Source organism: Propithecus coquereli, unplaced genomic scaffold (assembly GCF_000956105.1).
Source record: "Propithecus coquereli isolate 6110/MARCELLA unplaced genomic scaffold, Pcoq_1.0 Scaffold673, whole genome shotgun sequence".
Taxonomy (NCBI): Eukaryota; Metazoa; Chordata; class Mammalia; order Primates; family Indriidae; genus Propithecus; species Propithecus coquereli.
This window is the reverse complement of record NW_012152763.1, coordinates 708,145-730,363: the sequence shown is the minus strand read 5'-3', so window position 1 is coordinate 730,363 and position 22,219 is coordinate 708,145. Positions and strand designations below refer to the sequence as shown.

At 59.6% G+C, this 22,219-nt stretch overlaps 1 protein-coding gene across 1 annotated transcript in view; it reads left to right on the top strand.

Moving 5' to 3' along the window:
- INPP5A (inositol polyphosphate-5-phosphatase, 40kDa) overlaps positions 1 to 22,219 on the top strand; it is a 180,749-nt gene that overhangs the window by 70,050 nt on the left and 88,480 nt on the right. Inside the window, exons 3-4 of the mRNA XM_012660676.1 lie at positions 350 to 450; positions 7,302 to 7,389. Of these exons, the coding sequence (XP_012516130.1) occupies positions 350 to 450; positions 7,302 to 7,389 (189 nt within the window). The remainder of the gene's footprint in view (positions 1 to 349; positions 451 to 7,301; positions 7,390 to 22,219) is intronic.

The window sequence follows — 22,219 nt, the reverse complement described above, 5'->3', positions numbered from 1 at the left end:
GCAGTGGCTCTCTACTCGTGGGGTTATGACTGACTGACTTGGGTTTTGGAGGCTTCCAGATGCTTTGCAGCCAATGTGTATTATCTTTTCACAATTGGGAAAAAACACCTCTAGGTGATTGAAGAACGTTCTAAGAAATTCTGAGTCTTAGGAATTTATACAAATGGGAAAATGGAAGACACTGGAAGCACCAGGGTGACACGATTCCCGGGGTCTGTTGAAAGGAGCCCGTGGTCATGGGTGTGGGCCTTCCTCCCCTCCTGCCCCCGTGGGCGCCTGGGCCGTGGGCTGTGTGGGCGAGGGTGCCGCGTGTGGCCCGCGATGCTGACCGTGTCCTCCTCTCCTGCAGGTCGTGCACGCGCACAAGCCGCACTTCATGGCCTTGCACTGTCAGGAGTTCGGAGGGAAGAACTACGAGGCCTCCATGTCCCACGTGGACAAGTTTGTCAAGTAAGTCCTGGTTCTGCGTCCGGAGGGCAGTGGGGTGCTGGCGAGAGTCCCCCGTCCCCCTTCCAGACTCACCTTCTCTTCCAAAGAGAGAAGGTGCGGCCCAGACGTGTGGTAGCGTGGGGCCGTGTGCCTCTAGTCCTGGGTGGGATGGCAAGCCGTGGAGTGACGGCTGCTGCTGCCCGAGGGGGCGAGGGTCTGGGCTGTCCGGCCAGGGAGTAGCCCCGGTGCGGAGGGGCGGTCCCTGTCAGTGTGCGCCTGAGGCCACAGGCGTGGTCCGGGGCGCCGGCCTGCTGCGGTGGACGACAGGCAGGACCAGCCTCCCCGGCAGCATCTGTGGCAGGGAGGTTGGCTTGGAACTTAAGTTGTCTGTGGGGGCGACGTCCCTGTCCCTTGGGAGGAAGGGGCCACGTACACTGTCGCAACATGCGCGCCCTGCAGCTGTGTCCTGCCTGGAGGAGGGGGCGTGGACGCCGGGAGCCGCAGGCCGGCCCTTCACCCGGGTTCCTACCTGCCGTGCGGAGCTGCAGCCGTCGAAGACCCTTCTTTCCTGTTCTGCCTTCGGCTCAGGTCCCAGGAGCCCCCGTCTGCCCCAGGCACTGCTGTCCCCAACGCCTTCCCTGAGCCTTACTTCTGGAAGCTTCCTGGTTGTGCCACACTCAGCCACCAGGCAGCAAAGAGGAGGAGAAACGTTTCTAGCAGTTCACAGACCTCCAGACGTGGCTGGCAGCCTCTCCCCGGGAAAGTGGACTGAGGTTCTGGAGGAGGAAGCAGCACATCGGGACTGCAGCTGGTTCCTGTGTGCGTCCCGGGACGCTGCGTTGAAGGAAATGGCGTGCAAGGTCTCAACTGCGGCCGTGTCTCCTTTCCCACAAATTCCCGGGAAGAGACACTGATGCCGACGTGCCTGGAGCTGCTGCCAACTGGCGGCCGGTCCTGGAGGCTGCAGCTCGGTGGGCCTGGCGCTGCCAGGGGGGGTCCTCAGCGCCCCTCGCCCAGTCCCCTCTGCACCTGCGTGAGTTTGAGGAGCACGCGGGAGGCGTTGCCCCTGCTGCTGGGCGCCCCTGCTGCCGAGGGACACGGGCTGCTCTTCACTGCCAAGTTCTCCCAAGATGGTGCATGACGTCCTGTGGGAAGACGCAGAACTGTTCCTGCGGCGGACTGGCGGGTGCCACTTCCGTCCAGGACGCGGGACGATCACAGGTACCTCCGGCTGCACCCCACTTTCTGGATTCTGCCTGCCCAGCCCTGTGCAGGCCATGTCTGGGCTTGTGGTCCTCCTGCTGTGGACCCGGCAAGGGTGGGTCGGCCATGTGGCTGGAGTCCAGCAGTGGCCCCCACCCTGCTGAGCCCGCTCTCTCTGGCTGAGGCTGGCAGGAAACGTCAGCCTCCCCGGAGGTCAGGTGGCCCTTGAGTCTGCAGCTGACGCAGCGTGTCCCAGCCCCGCGCCTGCACCAGACCCAGGCCCCGACCAAGACCCAGGTGTGACCACGCACTTCAGACCCTGACCCCGCAGCGGGCCAACCGTGGTCATGGCCCGGGGCGTCCTGGCCCGCACCACCGTGTCCGGAGGCTGCACTCGCCGTGGCTGGGGCGCTCTCAGGAAGAGGCAGAAGGGGGCAGGTGTCCAGGCAGGAGAGAAACCCAGAGCTCCAACCCCCTTCGGGCCAGGACTCTGCCCTGGCTGCCCCCAGCACAGGACCTCCCACCCTGACCTGAGGCTGGCAGCCACAGGCCTGCCGCCAGGTGTCCTGAAACGCTCTCTGGACAGAGCGGAGGTGGCTTGTGCATAGCCCCTGGTGGTGTTGGCAGGCAGCCTGGCCCCAGGGGTGTGTGCTCCAAAGGGGGTCAGCCTGGCCTGGGCTGTGCCCAGCCACCAGGAGAGTACACGGAGCTCCCCACCTCTCTGGCACGATGCGCTCACCTGGAAGAGCAGGGAACTGTAGCTGCCGTTGTAACTGAAAGTTCAGAAGACACGTTTCGTCAGACAAGAGCCCCAGCTGTGCGACCTTGGTTCGGTTTGTTGCGTGTGTGTCGTGGAGTGGCCAAGCTGGGATCTCCTCCCGTCACTGCTCGTTCCTGGTCCCACGTTAGAATGAACAGCAGATGGCCCCGGGGCCTTGTGACGTGTGGCTGCGTGGGTGTGTGCTCTCCATGGTATGTCTTCAGAGTGCATCGAAGCTCATGTTTCGGCTATAGGGAATGTGGGGAGAACTTCTAGGGGTTTGGGCCTCCTGCCTGAGTCTTCAAAGCCTCCCTGGAGGTGAGGACAGAAACCCCAGGCCTACTAGGGGTAAAGTTCACGGGAAATGCATGTTGTGAAAAACTACCCATGGATTTCAAATTCTTTTGCACCAAAATAAAGTCTCCCTAATGCGATGTGACGTGTGTGAACAGGATCTGGTGTGAGGTGCTGAGAAGGACGAGGCGTCAGTTTGAAATGAGCCCCATCAGAGCCAGGCGAGTGCTGCTAACGTTGGAGCGAGAACGAGCATCACGTCGCGGAGACGCTGGGGTGGGAGACGGGGACGTCGCTGACGCTTTACGGGAAGTCTGTGGGGACAGTGCTCCGAAGAATCATCAGTTTGCAAATGGACACCTCGTTTTAGGAAGGGGCGAGACAGTGTCGGAGATGAAGCCCACAGCGCAGACCACCACATCCGTAGCGAGGAAGCAAATTTGTCTTGCTCTTCTGTAAGCGTAGAGTCCTGACGTTAACGGCAGAGCCGCGGCATCTCGGCTGGTTCAGCCTTTGTGGCTCCGACGGAAGAAGCAAAGCTGAGCAGACTTTCCACGGCTGGCGTCAGAGCCGCTGTGCCCAGGTCAGCGCAGATGAGCGCAGAGCGTTCAGGGAGGTTTTGAACGCGTGGGAGCGAGGTCCCGAAGCATTTCTCAAAGAACCATCGCGGGAGACGGAGCTCGGCGCCACCAGAGTGACCCTGACGACACAGCAGGGTCACAGCAGTGGCCGCCACGTGGTGGATGTGCCATTCAGAGCAGAAGCCGCCGTGGAGAGCAAAGGTCCTGGCGCAGGGGCGCTCGGGGCACCTCCTTGTTGACTTTCTGGAGCCAGCAGATCTGCTGTGAGCGTGAGCAGAGAAAGTCGGCCATGGCCGCAGCAGGAAACACCCGGAAGCTTCCCCAGAGGCCGTCTCCACCACGGCACCTCCTCTCGCTCCCCTCGGCTCACGGGCGTCCGCCCTCCGTCCTGACCGGGCTCCTGCTGACCTCTTTCTGTTTCCCAACATTGAACAGTCTTTCAGGGGCGCCCTTTCTTCAGTGGATGATGAAAGAACGGCAAGGACCTGGCTCCGTGCCCAGGGCCCCCGGCTCTTAGGGACGGGCCAAGCGGCCGTGTCCTCACTTGCGGAAGTCTTGAGCTCGATGGAGCTTACGTTGAGAAATAAAGTTTACCTTTTTTATTTTTATACTTTAATGCCGCTTCATGCACACTTTTTGAAGTACCCTCATAAATACAGCAAAAGATGTTACTATTTTATTATTATTCTGTAAACATACAATACAGATGAAAAAGAAGTGATGTATAAGACTTTTGAAACGTCGTTGAAGACCACTGTGGAGGCTGGTATTTCCTGGGAGTCCAGGGCAGTAGAGCTCGTGCTCTGTGTCTCCTACAGTGTGGCCATGGCCCCTGCCCATGCGGGGTGTCCTGTCCCTCTCCCTGGACTCTGGCACCTGTGGCTGTTGGCCCATCAGAGTGTGGTAGAAGCCATGCTTGTGACCCGTGAGGCTGGCCCTGGGGCGTCTTGTGCTTCGAGAAGCCTCAGCATGCGTGGCGGCCGCGGGTGGGTGTCTGCACCCGTCGGTGACGGCGCTGAGCCCTCTTGGCCCTCAGAGGAGCCCAGCTGCTGTGTCCTCGCTGTCTGTGCTGGGCACTGTGGCTTAGCACGGGCCGCCACGATGACTTTCCAGTAACCCGAGTCTTGAGCACAGCAACGGGTGGTTCTCAGCTGCTTAAAACACTGCCAAATTTTCCCAAAATAATCTACAGTCTTAACCAAAATCTTCATGGTGTTTTTCCTAATACTCAACAAGCTTAGACTAAAATTCTATAGAAAAGAAAGGGTCAGAACAGCTGAAATTACTCTGAAGAGAAGGCGGGTGTTGTTACCCGGCTGTCCGTGGACTCCTGTGCGGGGCAGACTCAGGCAGCCAGGGGCAGGGCCAGGGCAGCCACACCTGTCGCACCTGCTGCAGGGCAGGTGCTGATGAGGTCAGGGGAGCGGACCGTGGACTCCTGTGCTGGGAAAACGAAACCGGACCCCAGTTCCCCATCCTACGCAGCCACGTCTCACCCGCCTTGCAGAGAACGGATTCCAGTAGTATAAGTCATATAAAGGTAAAAGGCAAAATTAAAAATTTGAGAGTAAAATACAAGAAAATAAAGTTAAGAACTTGGGTATAGAAAGGCACTCTAAGCTAAGCAAAAATTGAGCCACGCTGGGAAAACAAACCTGCTGCGGCCTGTACGGGCAGGAACTAGTGTGCGAATGGTGGGGAAGAGCAAGCGGGGCCGGCGGGAGAAGCCGTGCGTTCCCCACGGAAGGCGGAGAGGGACCAGCCGCCGCGCACCCGCCCGCCGCGCCGCGCTCCGTGCTCAGGCTGCGCACCTTGGGTGGCGCGTCCCGGGCCGTCCTTGTGCTGTCACCTCCTGCGCTCGCTCCTGCCTGCGTCGGACCTGCCGCGCCATTGCCGCGTTGCCTCAGTCAGTCATCTTTTAAAAAGATTTTCACTGGTTCATTTACCATTTTCAGCACTTTCACTCTGCCGTGTAGATTCTGGTTTTTATTTGGTGTCATTTTCCTTCAGCCCGAACAACCTTTTTTAACATTTATTTTAGCACAAGTCAGCTGCGGATGAATTTTCTCTGCTTTTGTTTGTGTAAAAACGGTCTTTGTGTTCGTTTTCAAAGATACTTTTGTTTGAGATAGAATTCTAGCTTGTCAATTTTTTTTCCCTCACTACTTTAAGGCTCTCGTCCCATTGTCCTCTGCGTGGCCTTGTTCCTGGTGAGAATCTGGCCATTGTTCTCTGCTTCATTTTCTGGTATATGATGTGCCTTTTCCCGACCGCTGCCGTGTCTCAGGGCTGGTTCCGGCAGCTCGGGGGCGTCAGCTGCGGTTCGCGTCTCCTCACGTTCTCCCGCACGGCCCTTTCGGCCTTTCCCGCTGTGGGTTATGGTTTCAGCCAAAGTCTGAAAACAGGTCGTCCGTGATTTCTTTGAATATTGTGTTTCTTTTCCTTTCCTTCTCTTTTGCTCTCAGACCCCAATGTCCTGACGTTAAACTGCTGGAAACCGTCCCTCAGCCCCTCTGCCTCGGTCAGGAGAGTTTCTGCTGCTGCTTTTATAAGTCACTGGCTTTTTGGGTTTTTTTGCAGGTTTTAATCTGCTCTTAAGTCCATCCAGTGAGTTCATTTTATTTCTGAGACTGTGTTTTCCAGCTCTGTGAGTCTCACTCGTAGGTTTGTGTCTCCTCTCTGGAGCAGGTTCACGATTACCTTTAAATCTTTTTTTTGAGACAGAGTCTCACTATTTTGCCCGGGCTAGAGTGAGTGCCGTGGCATCAGCCTAGCTCACAGCAACCTCCAACTCCTGGGCTCAAGCGATCCTCCTGCCTCAGTCTCCCGAGTAGCTGGGACTACAGGCACAAGCCACTATGCCCGGCTAATTTTTTTCTATGTATTTTTAGCTGTCCAATTAATTTCTTTCTATTTTTGGTGGAGACGGGGTCTTGCTCTTGCTCAGGCTGGTCTCGAACTCCTGAGCTCAAACGATCCGCCCGCCTCGGCCTCCCAGAGTGCTAGGATTACAGGCGTGAGCCACCGCGCCCAGGTTACCTTTAAATCTTGATCACGTTGCAGCAGCTGTTGGATGGTGTTTTCAGCCAATTCTGCCGTCCTTGTCCTCCGCGCCGCTTTCCCACGCGACGGTGGTCGCCCTTTGCTCCTGTGCGTGCCGGGCGGTGCTGATGCGATGCCAGGTGTCACGGATGTTGTGCTGTTTCGTGATGGAACTTTTTTCTCCTTTGAGTGTTCGGGGCGTGTCTGCCCCCCGCTCTGTGACGTGGGGACCAGTTTGCGTCTGTGGAGGGTTCTCCTCTTGCCTGTCCTGATTCGCTTCTGCTTCTCAGATCTGGAACCCCCTTCCCGGCACGTGGGCTGGCCGGGCACCGAGTGCTGTGGACTTTCTTCCCTCTGTCTCGCGGCTGAGCGGGGCCTCCAGGGGTGCGGCGGCTCCCTGTCCCCGCGCCCTGCAGCGATGGCGGAAGCTCGTCTGCTGAGCTCGTCCGACTGTGAGATGCAACCAGTAGGGTGGACGGTGAGGGGCGGGGCCCGCTTGGCGACAGACCTTCAGAGGTCCTGACGCCTGAGCACCTCGGTCACGGGCTCACCCTTGCCTCTGCGCGGACCAGGCGGGGACGGAGCTGCCTGGGCTCCGGGTGCGACTGTGGGTGTCCCCCGCCCTGCGCTGACGGCTGCGCGGATGATTTCTGTTAGGACGAAACGTGCGCAGCCAGGAGAGCCCAGAGTGTGCGGTCGCTCCGGCGCGTGACCTGGGCCCCATCTCAGGTCTCCATTCTCGGGAGGCTTCAGGGTCCGGCGCTGCCTGGGGCTGCGTGGAGACCAGAGCCTGAAGGGTGGCCTGTGCCCCGTGTGCCGAGAACACGCGGTGGCTCTCGGTTTCTGCTGTGGCTGCTGCTCCCCCTCCTCCCTCCGTTCCACAGTTGGTGGGTGTCGTTTCGGGGTGACATGAAAAGTGGTCTCGTAAGCACACCTGTGAAACGGCAGCGTCCGCGCGCTTTTGCTCAAGGAGCTTACTCTTTTCCTTGCAGAGAACTACTGTCGAGTGACGCGATGAAAGAATATAACAGAGCTCGAGTCTACCTGGATGAAAACTACAAGTCCCAGGAGCATTTTACGGTAAGTTCTGTCCCGCGGTGCGACCATCGGACAGTTGCCAGGCCGTGAAGCCGGCCCTTGTCCTTCGGCAAGACAGTGCTGTGAGCCCGCTGTCAGGGTGCAGCGCGATCGCGCCTGCGTTAAGATGTTCCACATTCTTGCGGCTGCGCCTGGGCTGGGTCCACGCTGGCCTGGCAGGGCTGCTGTCTCGGGCTGCCCTGTCGGCGCTGCGCTTGCTTGGCTGGCACAGCCCAAGTCTGGGAGGGGGTCGGGAAGTGGCCGGCCAGGGAGGGAGGCGCGAGGCGTGGAGAGAGACAAGAGATTAGACCCGACCTGGGTCTGCCCCGAGAGTCGCCTGCCACCACCTGCGCACGTGCTGGGCCTGCCTCGTGGCCCCGCACAGGCTGGGGCCGGTCTGCTTTGGGGAGGGGCTGTCCCCTGGGTGGCACGGGGAGTGTGTGGAGCCCTCCGCAGAGCGGGGCAGACCTGTCACTGCTCCACGGGGCTTTGGCTCGCTGGACACGAGAGGTGGCCCTGTCCTTGTGGGGACGTCCTCAGCGCTTCCCAGCCTCCTTGGGAAATACAGACCTGGCTGTTTTGGAGTAAAGGTGGAGGACGGTGGACGTGCAGACGCCAGTGAGAGGGAAGTGGGAGGGTCTGTGTTGAGATCAGAGCCGACTTCAGAGCACCAAGTATTGCCAGGGATGTGGGGGTCGTTTCGCAGTGACCGAGAGGTCGGTTCCTCAAGGGGACATCACGGTCATACACGCGTGACTTGAAGGCTGACAGGGCCAAGCGGAGAAGTAGGTCTGCCCTGCGGGAGGTTCTCTGTTCCCCAACCCGAGCTCACTGGTGCTCGTGGGCCCACCAGCTGGCGCAGCAGTGCGTGCGGTCCAGACAAGGGCACGCCAGGCCGAGGGAGAGCCAGCCTCGCGTCAGGGTCTGGCTGGAGGGACACAGACCAACTGTGGAAAGGCCCGGAGGGGAAGGATGGCCGTCAGCTTTGCCTGTCTCTGCAGAGCCACCTCGCAGCTTCCAGGTGAAAGAGCTCCAGCGAAGTCTGTTTCTGGCGGTCGAGGGCTGCGGCCACCTTCCGAGGATGACTTTTGAGCATTTTCCCGACGGGTCCAGGGCAGCCCAGGGTCGAGTCTGCCTTTCCAAGGCTTTACCGGCGTGCATGTTCTGGGGGCTGCGCAGCTGCCGGGCACAGCCGCAGGCATCGCCCCCTCCCGTTTCTGGGGGTCTTCCCTGGCCATGGGCAGTTGCTGGAACGTTCACCGTGACGCACTGGAGTCTGGGCCGTAGAGCAAACCTCAGCGTCTGTGAGAGACTGAAATGATACAGAGTATGTTCTGTCACCTACAGGAATTAAATTAGAAGTAAATAAAAAAGATACATGGAAAATTCCCAAATATTTGGAAATTAACCAACATGTAAATAACCCATGAGTCAAAGAGTAGGGCAGAAAGGAGATTAGAAAATATTTTAAATTTTTTAATACATGAAAAACAAAAATCTTCAGAATTTGAGAGATGCCGGAATCACCCGTAGTCGCTGTAGACTCCACGGCAGGGCGTCTGGAGGAGGACGAGCTGCGTCTCAGCTCGCGGAGCAAGTGCAGGGGCTGAAGGCCCCGCCCTGCCTTGGGGGCTCGCTGTCCGTTGGTGCCTTAACATCCTCGGTGACAGCAGCGCGTTGCTCTGTTCGTCACACACAGTGAAAAGTCTCTGGAACCCCTGAGACTGGGGCGAGGCAGCAGACGAGGTGCCCAGAGGCGGCCACACCAGGCTGAGGCCCGGAGGCTGTTTCTCCCGCTGCCCACGTGCTGGGTGCTCGCCAGAGGACAGCGTAGGAGACGGCCCAGGGACAGGAGGTGTCTTAGACCGGCTCACGGAGGACTGGGGTGTGGTGGGAGCTCCTGGCTTCTCCCGCAGCCGTGGTCCTTCAGGGCCACCTGGGTGATCTGGGGCAGGGGTGTGTGGCAGGGGAGGGGTCAGGAGGCTCCAGATGTGCCCGGAGCTCACTCTAGAGCCGGCGTGGACGGTGTGGCCACCATCGCTGTCACATGCTGAGACTGGACCAGCTGCCCGTGCCCTCCGCCACCGCGGGCTGCTCAGTGTCATGGTTTCTGCTGGGGGCCCCGGGATCCTGGGCAGCCAGGCAGCCCCCTCCTGCCTCAGCCTGGTGCCCTCGGGCTGTCAGGGGAGGGAAATTCAATTTTTACAAGATTGATGGTGTCACAGTGATATTTTTAGCTGAGTCTGGTTCAAATAATAGACCATTAATTGAAAAAGGAAATTGAAATGAATTTATCTTGTACATAAATGCTGTCACAGGTATTAATAGGGATCAGAAATAGTGGCCTGTTCCCAGAAAGCAGCTGGACCCGAAGCCGCGCCTGGCGCAAGAGCGTGCGGTGGGGGTTCCCGGCTCCTGGCAGTGGGGACGTGTCCTGGAGGAGTTTCGGTGACTTGCAGGTGCCCATCGTTACCAGGAGGTGGCGCCGTCGCCCATCGCACGACCCAGTGTTTCCGCAGGAGGTGAAAGCCGAGGTTGCTCACGGAGCTGGTGTGTGCAGAGCAGGAGGGACGATGGGTCTCCCGCTGGCTGCTCTCCCGGGCGTCCCCTCCCCAGGCCCTGAGTCCCTGGCAGGGTCGTTGCCTGTCCGTGTGCTTGTGGGCTCCGGGATCTGTCCCTGCAGGGGCGCTGCCAGTCCCGCATGCCCTGGTTTAAGGGCTGGGGCCCAGGTCCCAGCTTTGTCACGGGAACGTGTTTGAAGTGTCGGTCACCGCGTGGGCTGAGGGCACCAGCTCAGAGTGTTGGTGCCGTCCAGTGTGAGCCAGACAGGACGGTGGGAGCAAGCACGCATGTTCCAGCCCCAGAAGTGCCAAGAGCCCCCACAGTGACCACCTGCGGTGCGCCTGGTGTTTGTTTTTGTTTATCGTCTTCCTCCCAAAGTCACGTTCTCCAAGAGCAGCGGCTGTGATGACTCTGCTCTCTGCCTGGACCCTGGATGTGTGCCCGGCACCCCCTGGGCGCTTGTGGCCTGTTTGGAGCTGTGGATGAGGGAGGTCTCAGAGCTGGGTCAGCGCTGGTGGTGGAAGGAGCTGAGGCTTGGCTCATGGCTGGAAAGTGGGGGCTCCGCGGCCCTCCCGACAGGCAAGAGAGGCAGGGGGCCCGAGGGCAGAACCGGGGCCATGCACTGAGAGGGATTTGAGGCTGGGGATTGGGTGGCATTGCTGGGGCCCAGCGTTTGGAGATGGGAAGACCAGGCCGGACCATCCAGGGCGCAGTTGGGAGGAGGAAGGAGTGTGGGGAGGACAGACGCCCTGGAGGCAGGGCCAGTCGCAGCTCCCCAGGTCCAGGCCCCTGCCTGGCTGACCGAGAGGCCCTGGCCTTCTGCGTCCCCCAGGGGCTGGGAGAAGAGCTGGGTGTGGTGCCTAGTGGGGGAGGGACTCGGGGTCTGTGCTGTGCCAGGACACTGCTGTCACTTGGTTACTCTCGCAGCAGGGACCCGAGACGCCCTCTCGCTGAGGGGAGAGCGTGCAGCGCTGTCCACAGTGAGACGTCAGGTGCCTCTGGCATCCCGGCGGACGGTTCCGCTTTAACACCCCCGTCACGTTTTTCTAGGAGCCCGAAAGGACCAGGATGTTCCCAATTCTTATCATGAGCAAGTTTCAAGGCAGGCTGTGCTCCCGTCACGTCATAAATAAAACCCGAGCACCCCCTCGGGGAGGAGGGAGAGGGTGTGTCCTACCATCGTTCCTCCTGGCAGGAGCTGCCCGAAAGGAGACCCAGGGAGTGGGGAGCGATGCCCCTCGGAGGGGGCCAGGGCCTGCACCCCACATGACCCGGCACCCGGGAGGTACCCCTTTGCCTGCTCCCCGCTTTCCTCCCAGTGTCCCTTCCGGGCACCACATGCTGGGGCATCAGGTGACATGGAGCTCACGCTCCCGGGGACCAGACCAGTGGTGCTGGGGCCGTGGAACACCCAGGCGGAGAAGCCAGCAGCGGCCGCTCTGTGCTCTGGCCGACTGCCCAGCACCGTGGAGTCCTGCCTGGGACAGCTGGAAACAGAAGAGCAACTCGACGCAGCAGCGTCGCCTGCGTTCAGCCGTCCTTCCGTCGGCTGGGACCGTGGCCCCTCTGCCCTCCTGGTGCCCACATCCCCTTCTCGTACCTGTGCTGCCTCCTGCCTCGCTGCCTGGTGCTCCTCCCTCCCTCCTGGGAGAGCCCTGCCGGCCTCCCCCTGCCCTCGCTCCCCAGCATGTGTGTGCTCCCGCGGAGGCGGCACTGTGGCGCTCCTCCCTCCACCGGCTCCCCGCTCCCTGCTCTGTCTCGGTCCAGCAGCCTCTGGGACGGTGTCGAGTGGGAGCAGTCCTCTATGTCATTTCAGTCAGTGACGTGTTCCACACGCAGGTGCCGTACGTCAGTGACTTGGCGTGTGACTGTCAGAAAAACCTTTCCTACAAAGGCAGGTGAGGGAAACCTTCTCAGGTACGAGAATGGGCTCAGCCAGTGGGGCTGGGGGTTTGGGAGTCTCCCCTGGCGGAGCCCGGCCCACGGCACAGAGAGGAGTCGGGTATCCTGGTGGCAGTAGCCCTGGGACGGATGTGCCCAGGCTCGGGGATGGGGACCCCGCTGAGACCCAGGCTCTGTGCCTGCGTGGAAGATGGAAAAGTGACCGGGAGCCCGTCTGCATGACGCCTGACCATCGGGCGGTCCAGAGGAGCCAACGCCTGCCTCGTCCCCAAAAGGCCGTCACCAGAGCACCCGCTCCCACGTCCACCCATCCTCCCGAGCCCTGGGAGTGAGCTTCCCGGCTGCAGCCTTGGAGTGGGGTCCTTGGACCATGTTGTCACCCAGCTACGTTCCATGGCGACCTCAGCGCACCTCCTCGCGGGCCTGGATGCTGAGGAAGTGCTCAGGCCCGGTGTGTGTCCGTCAGACGCTCCAGCGGCACAGAAACCACGTCTCACGTACCCAGCCACGTGGAGGAGCGTAGGAAACTCGTCGCTTACTGCCTGCAAAGCGCAAGCGTCGACAGGAGAACGTCAAGGTTACGGCTCTCCTGTGCTCTGGCTTCCAAAACGGCTAAATGAGGAAGAAGTAGCAGATTTATTTCCATACGATTTCACCTGGGGCTAGTTTCACTGCAGGAGGGAAGCGTCGCTGTGGGGGGTGTCTGTCACTGTTCTTTGCTGGTCGTTTGTTCGACCAAGAAGCCCAGAGGAAGAAGAGGAACTCTCATTAAACTGAAAAATCCCTCTTTTTTGGTTTTTGTCCTTTAGTAGCTTTCTGAGAAAGGGTGAATGGAAGATAAATTTCCTGAGAGCTTTTCTCTACCTACCAATAGAAGTCATTGACTCTGTTTTTATTCCAGAGCAGAGCACTAAGGGCTGACGGACAGCTCTGTGTGTTGGGGTGGTGAACGTCAGGTGCTGTGTGTGTGGGAAGGCCTGGGTCCCGTGTCCTCCTTGCTGGGCCTGGTGCCCAGGTGTCGGGGCACTGGCGGGGCCGTGTGGGCTGCAGGCACCTGAGTGAGGGGTCTGAAGCCCAAGTCCAGGGCTCTGGTCCCTGCCCGGGCTACGTGGCCGGCTCTGAGCTGGCCCACCCGGCCTGGTGGGGCCCGGCAGGGCCTGTGCATGTGGCCCGCAGTGGTCTTGGAAGACCGACTCCAGCCCCTCGAATCTTCAGCTGGTTCTGTATACGCTTCCGGAGCTGCCCTGGGCCGGGAGGCGTGCACAGTGTTCTGTGGGGCCCGCTCGACTTGGCCTCCCAGGAGTCTGGATCGAGGAGCAGGGGGGCCAGGGCTGCACCTGGACAGGGCAGCTGGGTCTGGGGCCCTGGGTATCCCAAATGGTTTCCGAGTCGGTGGCAAGGTGGACGAGTCCGCTCTCCTCAGGGAGGAGCCCTCGGCTCTGGTGCCCACCAGGCTCACCAGCGGAGCCCATGGTGTCCTCTTGGGCCCAGGGATGGCTGTGGCCACGTCCGCTCACTTGAGGCTCTGAGGCTGGGAGCAGGACTTTGAACCCACAAGGTCCCCTGTGCAGGGCCACTAGCTCCTGGCCACTGCCCACCACCTGGCAGGGCCTCTCTTCTGTGCCTTCCACGCTGCCTTCTGTGCTGCTGAGGGTGAGTCCCCCTGCCTGGGCCTCCTTTCCGCAGAGCAGGGTCTGCTGCGCATTGAAGTGGGGACGTCAGCCACTCCCTTTCTGGTGAACACATCTCTGTCCACATTGTGGGCGCTGGCCCCTCTCCTGGGGTCCGCTCAGAGGCGCATGGCTACTCCCCTACCCCCAGCAGCAGCCCTGGTGCCCGCAGGTGGGTCCCTGCGCCAGAAGCATCCTGGGAGTGGGGGGCTCGCCCTCCTGCTGTTCCTCTCCCCTCCCCCTGTCTGTTCTCCCAAATAAGGTTTTAGGAGAAATTTATGGAAAATTAATGGAGTTTACTGATGCTCTTTGATCCAAGGAGGAGAGGAAAGGCAAGCGCACGCGGCAGGCGCCCTTCTGCTCTAGGCGGTGACTCCCTCCCGCCCGGGCGCTCACCCTCCTCACCTGCCCACGACAGCCTGATGAAGTGAGAAGGGCCGAGATTGGTTTTCTGAGGGCGCCAGGCCCTTCGCGTCCCGCTAAATCATGGCTGTCGGCCTGGCTGGCGGGTAATGACCTGCCCTGCCTCAGCACCGCAGCCCCGCGGGACGGATGATGCGCGCCGGGCAGCGCCGGGGCTCTGGTGAAGGTGAAGCTGTCGTATTGATCTTTTTAGCACTAAAATATGAGCCACTTTGCTCCGCTCCCCACTGCTGTGATGTGAAAAATAATAACTTGGATCCAAATTAAAAATATTGATCTCTGGAAGGTGTTGAAAGTAAATAAACACCTTCCGAAGTTTTCGGGTCAGCCGAGAAATGGTATTCAGCAATAAATGTGTCGGCATGTCAGAGTCCAGGGTTCTTGATCTGTTTTTTCTTTGAATTGATTTTTCATTATTTACTTCCTAAAAGTGTTGGAATTTGGTCCTCCGCTGTTAAATCCCAGTGTTTGGGCAAATTATTTCTTTGGGCTTATGAGGTGCTCCTAATCCACTCCCTCATTGATTGATTGATTTTTGACTCAATAAGCTTGCAGTCCCCTGCTTTATTTAGGACTTCCATCATAATTTTTTGTACATTTAGGCTTGACTTTTTTATTTCCCTCTAACAGATGAGCTGACATCGGGCTATCAAACGGGTGGGAAAACAATTGGCGCGAGGTTAATTTCATCGTGGCTCTGTGCATTCTAAGGAGACGTGGGTGTTTCCTGGCTGTGGCCTGGGCCTTGGGGTGTAGCCTCTGCACCCGCGTGCTCTGTTCTCCCACAGAGCTGAGCGTGGTGCCCCGGGGTGGTGCCCACAGTGCCTACCGTGCCCTGGCGTCTGCAGGCTGCCCACCGCTGGGCAGCTCCATGAGCATAGCAGAGGCTGAACTGTGTGTGTTTTGAGAAGTTTTCCTCTCGGAAGGCAGCTGAGACCCACAGCTGCACCACGTGGCTTCACGTGGCCAGGCAGGAAGGAGGAAGGTGAGGTGTCAGGGACAGGTGGGCAAGGGCAGAAGACGGCATTGGGCCAGCTTCTGTGTGGTTTCCTGTTCGTGGTGTCTGGGCCCTTTTGCTGGTGTCCGTGGTGGGAAGCTGCCGGCGTGAAGCCCCTGCACCGGGCATGGGGTGGAAGACCCCCGTGGGCAGAGGGTTGGGGCTGGTCTCGGCAGGTCTCAGGGTGCTGCCCTCACCGCCCCCAGGCCTGCTCCCTGAGCCTTCGCTCTCCTCTCTGGGTGGACCCGCTGCGCCTGCGGGTGGGGCTGTCTGTGAGCTGTGAGGTGCAGCCCTCTCGATGTCAGGCATCGCGGTGACACTGGCTGGCACGTCCGCGGAGCTCTCGGCACGGGCTCTGCCTGAGCACTTCTCAGAGAGCGTCTCATGGAATCTCATGCCAGCCCGGCTGCCCCACCGGATCGGGAGGCTGAGGCCTGGGAGCTTCGCCGACTTCTCTCAGTCACGCAGGTTTGAGCCCAGGGCAGTGAGGTGCTTTTGTGCCTCACACACAAGGCGGAGATGTCAGCCAGGTGTCGGCAGGTCCAGCGTGTGTTTTCAGGCCACAGCGACGCCCTTTGCTGCTTCCGATGCCCTCCCTGCCTCCAGCAGCCACGCCTTGGACAAGAAGGCAGGTCTCAGGGCTGCGCCTGCCCATTCAGGAGCCTCACCGGGCGGTGCTGCAGGGTCCAGGGCGCTGCCGCCCGTTTCCTCACGGTGCAGACGAGCTCCGGGCCCTGCCCAGCCCAACAACGGGTGGCGGATCGTGGAGGCTACTGGTCTGCCGGCTTAGCTGAGGGCCTCACGTGGCTCCCAGGCATGAAGGTGAGCTGAAGCCTTTCCGTCCTGCTCCAGGGATGTGCCTGTGTGCTGGGCCTCTGCCAGGTGCCAGCGTGCAGAGCAGGTGGTCACACCTGACCTCTGCCTGCGAAGACTCGTTCCAGGCCGATGGACACAGGGCCTGAGGACGTAGGAATTCCCGTCAGGAAGAGGTGGTCCGGAAAAGGGCATCTTACAGGGGTTGCCTTGGAAGAATCCGAACCTGGGAGGGTGAGGAGCTACTGCCGCCCTGGCCGTGGGGCTGCGTGTGGAAGGCTCCCTGCCCCAGGGTGAAGGCTGGGAGGAGCAGGGCGGCGCTGGCTGTCGGTCCACATGGGGCACATCCGTCAACGCTGGTCCCGAGGCGTGGTGGCGCACAGTCTGCTGGGGAGAAGACGTCTGCCTGCAGGTGCTGGGCCAGGGCCGCGCAAGGAGGACAGTCCCCCAGCATCTCACCTGGCACTGACCACGGGCCCCTCTGCAGCCAGCACCGTTCTGAGTCGGCCCTTGCAGCTCCTTGCGGCTGCCCGTCCCTGGGGAAGTTGAGTGACTCGTTCACATAGCCGGGGCATGCGCAGCAGGGTCCTGCACTGTGCCTGGGCTCCAGAACCCGACTGCATGCAGTGTGCAGCACGGGACACGTTATATGCAACACGTGACATACGACACGCTCCACGTGACCTAATTGCCCTGTGGAGCTCGCGGAGTCGAGGGAGCAAACGTGTGAATGTACAGTCAGGAAGCGTGAGCAGAGCCTGAAGGAAGTGTGGGCCGAGGGCAGAGAGCGCCGTGGGCCCAAAGGAGACAGGAGCCCGGAGCAGGCGGAGCTGAGGATGTGACGGGGAGTCGGAACCTGAGGCTGAGCAGGAGTGAGCTATGGGAGGAGTGGGGGGAAGAGCATGCCTGCCAGGGCCGGGCCGTGTGCGTGGACGTCCCACCGTGGACACAGGAGTGTGTCTCTGGACCCCTCAAAGAAGGGCCTGCTGCCCAGCGGGGGGCAGCCGCTTCCCCAGAGGGACCCCTCCCTGAGGGCCTCCCCGCGGCTGAGCGAGGTGGGGCTATGGAGGTCCCTGCGCGGCGACGCTGAAGAAAGGGGAAGGAGCCCAGGGAGCGGGGTCCCGGCGGCACACGCCGTCCAGTGCTCACCTGAGGGCAGAAGGCGGCGCAGCAGACTTCTGGGGGGCAGAAGTTGACAAGCTAGTTCAGGAACCTGCATGGAAGCGCGAAGGACCTGGATGTCCACCACGGCTTTCAGATGAGCGAGGTGGGGACTCGCTGCGGTCGAGACGTGTCGTGAATGCGCGTGATCAAGACTGTGCGGATTTGGTGTGAAGCGAGACAAACAGAGCAGAACATCGCGGCGGGTCTAGGGACAGGCCCACCGTTGATTTTCGACACACGTATCCGGGCAGTTCAGGGAGAGGGCGGTCTTTTCAGCAAATGGTGCTGCAACAATTCCAGGAGCATATGCAACAAGCTGACCCAGCCCTTATGTAAGTACAGCCATATGAAGACTCAGCTGGCAGTGGCTCATAGACCCAGCGTGAGAGCTGAAACTACGAAACCTCTGCACGAACACACAGCAGAAAATTTTGCTGACCTTGGGTTTGTCAAAGATTCCTTAAATAGGACACAAAAAACACAAACCCTTGTAAAAAGAAATTCATCAATCCGCGTTCATCAAAATGAGAAAGATTTGCTCTTCAAAAGATACTATTACAAAAATAAAGCGACAGTTCACAGGCCAAGAGAAGATACTTGTACAACATACCTAACAAAGAACTTTTATTTGGAGCACTGTATGTAAAAAACTCTCACAACTCAATAATAGTAGGACAAACAACCCAATTTTTAAAATGAGGAAAAGATCTGAACAGACAGTTCACCAAATGAGATACAGACATGGCGGATGAGCACATGAAGATTCTCAACATGGGCCATTGGGGTAATGCAAATTAAGACCACAGTATTGATTAAAGGTCACTAATTTTCTGCTAACAGCTAAAGTTATGAAGACTGTATCAAGTGTGGGTGAGACGAGGGTGAGAAGAACTAGGGCTCCCTCCTTGCTTATGGAAATGTAAAATCACACACCCACTTGGGAAGACACTTCTGGAAAATGACTTAAGGATACCCTATCGTGTGACCCGGCCATCCCCCTCCTGGGTGTTTACTAAGAGAAGGCGGAGCACATTTCACACGAAGGTGAGTGCGTGCATGTTCACGGCAGCTTTATTCAGAAAAGCCAAAGCCATCGACAGCCCAGACAGCTGTCCAGGTGAGTGGGTCACAGACCACGTATCGCTCGGCAGGACAGAGGAACAGCTGCTGAGGGGCCAGCAGTGAGTGAGTGTCAGGGTGGCCACGCCAGGCGAGAGGAAGCAGAGCAGAGCAGACTGCCCTCTGTGATCTCACATGGGTAATACTCTCAAAAGGGCAAACTCGTCTGTAATGACAGAACACAGCGGTTTCCTGGGGACGGGGCGGGGTGGGGGCTGCAGGGACTGTACGGGGGCCTTGGCGGTGGCTGCGCCTGTCGTCTGCTTGTGGTGCTTTCCTGGATGTGCAGTATGTCAGAACTCAACTGACCACACACTTCACAGCTGGCGGTTCCGTGAATGTCACCCTTTGTGACACCGTAAAAAACCTAGTCCTGTCGTTTATGGCTTGTGAGTGGCCAAACTGTAAATGATTTAATGGAAAAGGGAATATTTCCGTTACAAATGATACAGATTCCTCCATATAGCTCATAACTAAGGAAACTCAGCGTTCCGTAGAAATAAAGAGCATGGATAGCTTCTACTTGAAGTACACACGCAGATGTTATCGATGCAGAATCGAAGGGACGTGCTTTGGGGGAGGCTTTGTCGGTTCTGAATGTGACCAGAGTAGCTTTGGCTGGTGTCAGCCTGTGTTTCTGTGCTCCGCGGGCCGGCAGGTGCCGTCTCCTGGCCGCGCTTGTCCAGGAGGTTTGCCGCGAGTGGTGTGCCTGTGCTGGGCCGTTTCCATGACGATGAGTCGGTGCACTTTCCTGCCTGGAGGGTCCACATCACAGATTCCTGATACTCCAAACTTCTTCCTTTGTCCTGTTCACACCACTGAAGGTGTCATGACTGTTCTCTGTGTCTCCTCCCCTGGCTGCAAGCGTCGAGCTCGGAGTCCTGCTTCTGTCCTGCCTGAGCCCACCGGGCGTCGAGTCTGTAGCCGGGACCTGCGGTCCGGGCTGGGCGTGGGGTCCTGGCTGGCACCTGCTGGTGGCCTTGCCCGGCCCCATGTGTCTGGCAGCCCAGCCTTCCAGATTGACAGTCGTCTCGGTGCTTGCGGCAGTACCTGGCACCGCCTGGAACCAGCTCAGCCAGCGTGAGCTGGCCCCGCGGGCGGACCTGTGCTCGGGTGGGCTGGCGAGGGTCCCTGGCGGCCATAAGAACAGCTCCCGCGTCTGGATCGGGGCCCAAGGACGGAGATGGACCTGCTCTGTCACAAGGGGAGTCCCATGTCACCTTGTCAGGGCATGACCAGTCTCAGGCCTCACTGCCGAGACCACGTGTGTCCTTCACATCCCCATCCTGGTGCCAGAGGGTCTGCCTGGGGGAGGGGGCGGCATGCGGAGGGACAGGAGGAAGCCCCTGTCTTCGGGCCGTGAGGGCCGTGGGCCCTGCTGGCCCTGGGCAGACGTGGCTCTATGCACCCACCGTGGCTCACCGCCATGCCTGTCCCCGGCTGCGCCCACTCAGGACGCGCACCGTGTCCACGTGTGACCATGGCAAGGGAGGACCGGTTGTTCTTCGCTTTGCCACAACCCTGACCGTGGTGATTTTTCCCAGCCTTCCGTCCTGCTCCCACCGGCCCACGCGCTGATAGCCCTGGCGCGGGGTGAGCGTGGGGCCGCACGGCTCCACTGCCCGGCCAGGCCCCCAAGGCCCCTTCTCGCGCCACTCGGCTCCCCCGTCCTAGGTCGGAAATCTGCATCGGGCTCTCTGGCAAAGGCCGAGTCCAGGCGCCACGTGGCTGCTGATCCATCAGATGGCCGACAGGCATGATCGAGTACCGTGTCACACGCAGCCCAGGAAACAAACACGCCGCACAGAATGTATTGGTGAACAAACTGAAAAATTGTAAAGCTCTTAAGGACTTTCATGCTTGTTAGCATTTTTTGACAGAAAATCACTGAAGCAGTGAACATAAACAAACGGCCAGGGCTGGTTCACAGTTTAGCTTGTTGCTCTGCTCGTTTGGCCTCAGGTGGCTGGGAGTCCCCGCGCTGCTCCTTGCGAGCAGGTCTCTTTCCTGGGCCGCGTTTCTGCTGGGAGCTCCCTCGAGCCCTCAGCGCCGCCCAGGGCGTGGGCTCCCTGGAGAGGGTTTGTTTTTGCGGAGGAGGCCAGAGCGAACTTACTGAGCAAGTACTTTCTGCAAAGCCGGTTTGCTTCAGAGGGAGGAGCGGTATGGACCTGGCTGGTCACGTTTCCAGGCTGAATTCACAGAATGAACTCAAGCCTGTTGAAGTGGGTCACAAGGACACTGGGAAGGGGCCACTGAGGAGGAAGGGATGTGGCTGACTGCTCAGGGCCGGCCTGTGCCTGGGGCATCCTGACACTGCTCTGGGGGCCGTCGTCTCTCTGCAGGCGACGGCTGTCCCTGCACATCCTCCCTGCTGACGTCCGTGCACTGGCTGTGCTGAGTCAGGGTGGTGGCGAGGCGAGGTATGCAGGGCGGCTGGGCTGCTGGGGGCGGCCCCTGCCAGCCAGGCCTCTGCCCGCTCCGCCCGGAGGCAGCGCTGGAGCTTGGTGATTTGCATGAGAAAGCCTCGTTGTCTGGCTTGACACCAGTGAGAACTGCTGTGGGCACCTCTGAAAACCATCCCTGTGCCCTCCCCTGGGGAGGGGGGCACTGTCACCCGTCAGGACAGTGTCCGGAGTGCCCTGACTGCAGAGCAGAGCTGCCTCCTGCTGTCCGAATAGAGGCGGCACTGACACTGGAGCCCATAAGGTGGTGGCCGGTGGTCAGTCGAGTTGACCAGGGGTCAGTCGATCTCCGGTGCCCACGTGTGCAGCGAGGTTCCTCTGCTGTGCCTGGCTCCACGCTGGGCCCCTGGTGAGGCAGGGCGTTTCTGCTCAGCGATTAGCTCAGCATTCCCCCCCCGCCCCCGTCCCCCTGCGTTTCCAGGTGCCAGATGGGACCAGCGGTCTCTGTGTCCTGCCGGCTCTCACCCGGGCTCTGCTGGTCCCTGTTTGGCAGTTTAAACAGGCAGGTTTGCGCGGGGAGGATGAAGACTCCGACTGAGAAGGTCGGCCTGGCCGTGGCCCACGTGGCTGTGGCCCTTTCTCCAGCCGGTGAGGGTCCCCCATCAGCCGGGGGCTTGTCAGCAGGGGTCTCTGAGTTTCCCCTTTGCAGTGGGGGAGCTGGACGGTCAGAGGCTGCCCTCCCCGCGCGGAGCTTTCCCGACACCCTGGCGGGGTGGCAGCCTGCGTGTGCAAGGCCCACCCAGATTGAGGACGCTCGTGCACGGGAGGCCCTGCCCGCCTTTGTGGGTGCCCCGGGCTGGCAGTTCAGCACACCTCCCTGTCATCCCGAAAGCGTCTCCTCAGACTTCTCACGGGGCGAGGCTGCCACCGCTGACCTGCGTGGCCTTCAGAACGCAGGAAAACCACCTCTCAGGTTCACAAAAATGCCCTTCCTGGAAGTGAACTTGTTCCGTGTTTTTTCACTTGATTTTGTGTTTTTTCACTTTGCCTTTTGGGAGAAGACATGATTGTTAAGTATTACGAGGAAAAGTAGGGTTGAGGTTTTGGGGGTTTCTCTCATTGTGTAATTTTCCTTGGCTGGGGGGATACCAAACCGTCTCTGCCACGCCATCTCTGCCACGGCTCACGGTCGTGCCCTGTGCGCCTGGCTTTACTCCTGCCGTCCCCACACCACGGCTGCTTTCTGTGTCACTGTGTCCTGGCTAGTTTTTAATCTGTGAGCTTGGGAAAATAATTTATACTCGGGGGTGTTTATATTTAGCCTGCCAGAAAGGGGCCATTTGAACATGTGATTCCACCTTTTTACTGGTTTCAGGTCTGGTTTCTGCTGGGGGCGGCCTTGAGGAACCACGAGGTCATCTCATGCGAGAAAGGGGAGCGGTGAGGTCCTCCCGGCCACGCAGTGCGTGGTGAGGATGCCACCTCTGACGTCCCTCCTCCATGGGGGATTGGGGTTTAGACAACTCACGTGCACGTCGCTGGGTTTGCGAACAGCCAGGAAAACCGTCAGGTCACCCGAAACCAGGCGGTCAGCGGAGCATGAGGCAAAGCCTCCTTTTCCTCCAGCCACTTTCTGGAGTAGAACAGTGTCCAGAATTGTCCGAGGAAACCCTGGGAGATTGGCCACCGCCTGCTCAGACATCCTTCAAACAGAAAGTGTTACACTTTGCTCTTCATCTTGAAATTAATGTGTGGCTGTCAATTTTTATTGCCGATCTAAC